The sequence below is a fragment of a genome, unplaced genomic scaffold, assembly GCF_019419815.1.
Source record: "Pyrus x bretschneideri cultivar Hongxiangsu unplaced genomic scaffold, Pyrus_bretschneideri_v1 Contig9, whole genome shotgun sequence".
Classification (NCBI taxonomy): Eukaryota; Viridiplantae; Streptophyta; class Magnoliopsida; order Rosales; family Rosaceae; genus Pyrus; species Pyrus x bretschneideri.
Window position 1 is genome coordinate 4,041,755 of NW_025999831.1, and position 7,590 is coordinate 4,049,344.

The 7,590-nt window shown below is 44.9% G+C and overlaps 1 protein-coding gene across 1 annotated transcript; it reads right to left on the reverse strand.

Moving 5' to 3' along the window:
• Positions 1-5,984: 5,984 nt before the first annotated feature.
• Positions 5,985-7,334, reverse strand: LOC125473601. The gene has a single exon (XM_048576675.1). The coding sequence runs from the start codon at positions 7,332-7,334 to the stop codon at positions 5,985-5,987; it is 1,350 nt and encodes a 449-aa protein (XP_048432632.1).
• Between the last annotated feature and the right edge of the window lie 256 nt (positions 7,335-7,590).

Consider the following 7,590-nt stretch of genomic DNA (forward strand, 5'->3'; position numbering starts at 1 on the left):
CCAATGTGGTCAATGGTAGTCAAGATATTAATATATAAAATTTATCAGTTGGATGTTCATGTTGTTAATTAGGTACAAACAAAAGCTATTATAATAAGCAACACATTGTACGTACTAGCATTTCTATTTGACTTTTGCATCGTCTGGTTTATGCAGGTTAGCACAAACTACATGGGATTTGCATCAAGATTTGCATATTATTTGCATGCACACAAGATCCCTATCATCAACAGCTTCAACTAATTAGTACAAAATTACTAACACTGTCTAGATGGCCTTGTATATAAATAGCACTAAGATATTTGTATTGAAGGAGGAACTAAATAGACAGAGGAAGACTTAACAAGCTGGATGCTTATTCATTCGCCATTTCAGTCAGTGTCACCAACAATATTACCGACACGGTCACCGGCCCTAGGGATGCCGTCATGGAATTTGGCCGTGTGGAATATGATTGTTAGGAGAATGACTTCCTACACTTTTAAAGATATCATCGTGACATCTAAAATCAATAATACTTGCATGATATTGAGAAGTGGGCATCCTAAACGCTATACAAGAGCACCACCTTTAGTTGCTGAATATGTCCGGCCTACATAGATCGCAATATAACATGAGACGCACTGTAAATAACTTTTTCTTTGGTGGTTCATGACTCGACCAGAGTGAAGATAAAAGCATTCAATAATCAAGAGAGTAGCTAATCTACTTTATCTTTATTATTCCCTTTTTCCCCTCATTCCGTTATAAACAATTAGTACTTTTCCTATGCATGAGCATGGAAGTCAGACTGTAAGCCGCAATTTCCAATCACTTGTGCAAAAAAGTGCACATATCATCATCTTCTTGCCAATGTGGTTCATCACATGGGTTCATCATCATCGTCCTTATTCAACAGTACTTTTTAGTTTTGCAAATGGAACTAAAAGATTATGTTTCGTAACCATCAGTTAAGTGCAGTAAAAAATATGCAATTTTTTTTTCATGGTACGTGTTATTGAGTGGTATAGAAAAATCAACAATTAGATCTTGATTATAAAAATATATGAATCTTAGTGACAGTTAAATCTTGAATAAAACTTGTACCAATGAATTATAGATAATTTTGTAGCCAGTCCAAAAGATGATCTAATAATACATATATTTCTTGTCAAGATTACAAAATCAAACATTTCTGAGGGATGCCCACATGACCTCACATAATGTGAGATAAGGAGATGGGGAGATAGCCCTAGACTGCCAAGAATACTTGTAACCACGTGATGATATAAAACAATTGTTTATACAGTACTTATCATTTGAGGTCAAGTGATGAGCAATGTATTGTAGACTACTAGAAAATCATTATAGGTATCTAAGTTTCTCTCCATATATTTAGCCAAAGCTTGAACTTGCCACCAATCGTTGTGATTTTCACCATAGACAAGTTTCGGTTCAATATAAAGTACTTACTATTTGTGATGTGCAAGTGCAAACACAGCCTGGCTGGCTATAGGCTAACCTTTTGGAAGCTCCCCATTTCTAATTAATTATGTTTGTACCATCTGCCGGCTGGTAGCTTTAGCTCTGTATATGAAAGATTAAAAACTTGGACGTATACTACGGTTGTATATACAAAATTGGTCAGAAAGAAAAAAGAAACCCAATAATACACTCAGGATTTAATAAGATTTAACAATATTAGTTTTTTTTTTTTTTTTTTTTTTTTTTTTGAACACCAGTTACCATATCATAAAAGGCCTACAAAGAGGCAAACAAACATACAATAACAAGCAATGACAAGGGGTAAACCACAAAGACCCCTCCACCAAGTAGAAGCGTCACCCCCGACACCACCAAAACAAATTAATGAGGACAAGGTAGCCCGTCATTATTCAATACAAAGACCAACGAAGATGGGGGCCTAACGGCCCAAACGACATCACTCATCTCCGTAAAACTACCCGATGCAATCTTGTGAGCCACGCCATTAGCAGAACGGGGCACCCAAGACCATCGGCAATCAAGAAACTTCCCCCCCAGCTGTTTAACCTGAGCCAGCACCGGGAATGCCTCCCAACTACCCCTAGACAGCGAGCTAGATAAACAATTAATCGCTTCAAGGGAGTCCGACTCAAGAATTACATACCTTACACCCAGGTCTTCACCTAGCTTGCACCCGTGCAACAACGCATAAGCCTCCGCTGCAGCAGCAGAAGGAGCAGAAATAGCATACCGCGCTGCAGCCACAAATTTTCTCTCCATGTCCCGCGCAATCAATCCAACAAATCCCATCTTTGAGGCCTTGGACCAACTAGCATCCACATTAATCTTCACAAAAGGATAGGCCGGAGCACACCACTGCGCCACCTGGGTACCCCTCCTCCCGTCACACCCTCCCCTCACCCCAACCATAGCCTTAGCACCAATAAATGAGCTCATAGCCGCAGATACATCAGCCAATACTTTTAAAGGGTTAACAGACATCCCTTTGAAAACAAGATCACAGCGAGCTTTCCAAATACACCAACAGGTAAAAACAATATATGATTGTCTCCATATTGTATCTCCAAAGTTGCATAAATTCGGAGAGAATACCTTCTGAATCCATTCCAGCCAAGACGGAAGAGAAAGACGATCCAATTTATACCCCAAAGCCCCACCAAACCAAATTGGCTCAACCCAAGAGCAAGAAAGGAAAATGTGCTCAATGGTTTCATCATGGCAGCAGCAAATAGGACAAGTAGAGGTCAGAGAGGACCGTCGTCGGTACAGGGCTTCCCGAGTAGGAAGACAATTATGCATCGTAAGCCACAAGAAATGACGCAACTTGGGGGGCACCTCCAGCTTCCAAATCCCCTTCCAGAACTCCTTAGGAACCCCACGAACAAAAGGCCGACGCTTGTCCCTCCTGGCCATTGATCTACCTTGCAGCCATCTATAACCCGACTTGACCGAATACGATCCGTTCTTACTCAAATCCCAGATAAGCCTATCATTACGACTTAGATCCCCCAGAGGCGTCTCCTCAATAGCCTTCAATGCCTCCCCCGATAAAAATGGCTCTAAAAACCTAAGATTCCACCGCCCCGACTCCGAACAGATAAGCGCACTGACCCTCAAACTGGGAGTAACCGCAACCTGGCCAACCGGCACCGGATGTCCAAGAGGCAAGGATGGAAGCCACCTATCCTGCCACACCCGCACCTCCTGACCGCCTAAAATCTGCCAATGGGAACCCTCCTTGATCACGTCCCTTCCACAGATGAGGCTGCTCCATGCCCAAGAAGCCCTACCACCTTTCTTTGCATCCCATATCGAGCAATGGGGAAAATACCGGGCTTTAATCACCCTAGCCCACAGCGAGTCCGGTTCCGTGATTAACCGCCAACACTGTTTAGCGAGCAGAGCATCATTAAATTCCATAAAGTTTCTGAAGCCTAAACCACCCAAGTCTTTTGGCAAACCCAAAACCTCCTTTGAGACCCAATGAATCTTTTGGGCTCCCTCCTTGCAACCCCACCAAAATCCAGCCACCAACGCATCCAATTCCTGACAAACGGCGGCGGGGAATTTGAAAATGCACATTGGGTACGCCGGAATAGCTTGGATAACAGCCTTAATTAGAACCTCTTTACCAGCACGAGATAGAGTACTTTGTTTCCACCCTTGTAGCTTTTCCATTACTCTTCCTTTCACATAAGCAAGACCACGCCTTTTCGACCGACCCCAAATAGCAGGGACCCCCAAATAGGTCCCCGGATTGCTAACCACCGCCATACCAAGGGCATTCCCCATCTGATCTGCGTTCACCTTCGGAACATTTGCCCCAAAGAAAACACTGGATTTCTCCAAATTAACCTTCTGCCCAGACGCCACACAAAATTTGTCCAGAATGTGTTTCAAGTTCCTGCAGTTTTTCACATCTGCCCGCAAAAACAGAAGGGTATCATCCGCAAAGAAGAGATGAGAAATCACGGGTCCAGATCCACCAATCTTCACCCCCTCCAGCTTACCTTGGTCCACCGCACCCTGAAACAGTTTGGAAAGAACTTCCCCCACCAAAATGAATAAATAAGGAGAAAGAGGATCCCCCTGACGGAGACCCCGCGAGGGAGCAAAAGACTCTCCAGTCTGCCCATTTAGGAGAACAGCGAACTTCACAGACGAAACACATCCATTAATTATCGCTCTCCAACTACTGCTGAACCCCATTCTTTCCATTACCGCATCCAAAAAGTCCCATTCAACTCTATCATACGCCTTCTGCATATCCAGTTTAATCCCCATTTCAAATCTATTCTTGGCTTTCCTTCCCTTCAAATAATGAAACATCTCATGGGCTATGCCAATGCAATCCTGAATTTGTCTACCCGCCACAAAAGCATTCTGAGATGGCGATATGATTTTAGGCAATAATACCTTCAACCTGTTAGCAAGAATCTTTGACAGTATCTTGTATGAATAGTTACATAGGCTGATAGGCCTGAACTGCGACACAAATTCCGGATTAGGAACTTTGGGAATCAGGACTATGTTAGTCTGATTTATCAATCTCGAACCCGCAACATCCTGAAGCAACTCTCTGACTAGAGCCGAAACATCCTCCTTCACAATCTCCCAGTATGTCTGATAGAAGATCCCCTGGAATCCATCAGGGCCAGGAGCCTTAAGACCTCCCATATTACCAGCAGCCTCCTTTATCTCCTCCTCCGTAACCGGTGCAGTTAGCGCCTCATTCATTTCTGTCGAGACCGAGGGATTAATGCAATCTAGCAGCGACCCCCAGTTACGATCCCCTGCCGAGCTGAAAACTGAAGAGAAGTGATTATCCACTAAATGACGCACCTGAGACGAATTTTCCACCCAGTTCCCATTCTCATCCCTAAGCTTCACAATCTTATTTCTCCTACGCCTCTGAAGGGTTGAAGAGTGAAAAAACTGAGTGTTTGCATCCCCCTCCCTCAACCATTTAACCCTCGATCGCTGGCACCAATAACTCTCCTCTTGGAGTCTTAACTCATCAATCTGCCGAGATATCTCCCTTATCTCACCATAGTTTGGACCCCAGTCTCGCTGGAGTGAGTCTAACTGGGAAAGGAGATCATGGATCCTGCTACCCCGCCCCTTAAATTTGGTACGATTCCACCTGCTCAAACGATGACGACATTCGTTTAAAGATCTCACCCACCTATTCACAGGGCTACCCTGATGCCGCTGGTCCCAGCTCATTTCCACCAATTTCTTGCACTCTTCCTCCGAGACCCAAAACGCCTCAAATCTGAACATCTTCCTTCCTTTCTGCCCATCAGATATGGAACTAAGAACAATTGGGCAATGATCCGAGGCTAAAACCGTTTCATGCATAACATGGGAGTTCGGCCAGAGTTGCTGCCACTTTTCATTTGCCATGACCCTATCTAATCGCTCTTCCACCCAATCCCCTTTTCTCAGCCCTCTCCACGTGAATGTTGGCCCATTGAAACCCAAGTCCATCAACTGAGAGGAAGACAGAAACTCTTCTAAGAATCTTGGTCTATTGTACAAGACCTCAACTCCTCCAGACTTCTCATAATCCCATAGGAATTCGTTGAAATCCCCACCACAAATCCAAGGTATGTCTGTGGGGGTAAAATGGTTAACCATCCAATCCCAAAATAGATTTTTCTCAGCTCTATACGACGTTCCGTACACACCCGTAATCCTACTCCATTGCATTTGCCCTTTAATTCTCATCACAGCATCAATAATATGCTTGGACGAAAAGATAATATTCACCTCCAGGTTGTCCTCCCACCATAAACTCAACCCTCCAGAAATTCCAATTGGCGAAACATCAAATCCATGTAAGTAACCCAATCGCCTCCTCACACCTAGAATTCTATGATCTTTCATCTTAGTCTCTGATAAAAAGATCATAGAGGGTCTCTTTTTTCGAATAAGCCCATGGAGAGCCCTGACTGTCGTGTCCGACCCTAGCCCACGACAGTTCCAGAATATATAACTCATGGCTGGCCTGCGGCTGTAGAAGGCCAGCCGCCACCGCCCCGAGCCAACTTGCCCGCCTTCCTTGTCACCATCCTCTCTTTAGCAATATCCGACCCCCCTTCCAGTACTTCCTGTCCTCCAAGATTCTCACTTATTTCTTCCTTATCTGCACCCGTCATACGGCCCGCTCGATCCACCGATAGTTCTCCTTCCTTGCAATTTAACCTCCTCCCTGTCTCTGCCCCCCTTCCTTGGTAAATCTCTTCCGTATCCGGGCCCTTGAATTTTTTCTGAGGAGTTTGATTTAGCATCATATCTTGTACTTCCCCACTTCTTTTACTACCCCATAAAGGTTCCTCATCCTGGGTGGACAGAATGTTATTACCCCCCTGGACCTCGCCCGACCTTCCTTCCCCCACTGTTTTAATGCTTTCCATTTCAGAGCAGGAAGACGTATCCTCTGCCTCCCCCCGCATTCTTCTACGCCATTTTTTTTGACCTGTGCCTCGACTCTTTGATGCTCCCCCTGACTCCATGGTTTGATTACACTCCATTCCTTGAGCCTTCGACATCCGTAAACTACCTTGATTCTGTACAGCCGCGATGCCCGATCCTCGCACTGCCCCGGCCTGTCGGCGTTCCCCCCTGCTCACATACTCCACTCTCGTCGATATCGCCACCTCCCTTACCGGCGGTGCCTTCATCCACTCTCCATACGCCACCTCCCCATCTCCAGATATCTCAACAGAACATTCAGTATTGATATGCCCAATCCGTCCACACCTGTAGCAAAAATCTTGAAGACGTTCATACCGAAATTCCACCCAGGTTTCCTTATTTGAATCCCTTCGAATCCAGCATCCCTTGAATAGTGGTTTCTCCGTATCCACTAAGATTCTGATTCGCACAAAACCACGGGCGTGTCCGGGATCCTCCATGGCTATAAATTTCCCAGCCTCTTTGGTTACACGCTGCACATTCTCGATAGAGGCTAAGCCCAGCGGAATTCCCCTTATTTGAACCCAAAATGGAACAGCATCCAGCTCCAGCTCCTCTAAAGCGAGCTCCGGAGGCCATTTCACGACACAGAACACCTTTTTCATTACTGCCCAGGGAACTTGCTCAAGGATTTTTGAAGCTACATGTTCATCTTTGACTGAAATAATAAAGACATTCTCCCTTACCCATTTTATTTCCACCTCACCCAATTCTTTCCAAGCCGCTCTTAGAATATTCCTGACTCCCCACTTATTCAATGGTTTTGGCGTAAGAACTTTCCCAACCAATTTGACTCCCTGTTCCATGGTTGATAATTCCAGTGTTTGGTTCAGTTGAACCACCAGTTCATCCACTCCACTTGTCGCCATCCCAAAGTAACAGAACCACAACTGGAATACCAGCTGACGGATTCCACCTTCCCCCCAAACAAACCACAATAGCAGAAACCCCCAAGTGCACAGATCCCACAAACCCAAATTGACAGAAGTAAAAACCCCCAATCAGATCAACACAATAGCCTCTGTAACCCTCGAGGAGTACAACACACCAATTTAAAAACCCCAGATCCTTTCCGACACCCTAGGCCCTGTCACCCCACGCCATCCTGCTTTCAGAGCCTCAATT

What these genes read in the sequence shown, in the direction of transcription:
- LOC125473601 (XM_048576675.1), bottom strand. Translation starts at nt 7,334, where the DNA reads ATGGCGACAAGTGGAGTGGATGAACTGGTGGTTCAACTGAACCAAACA.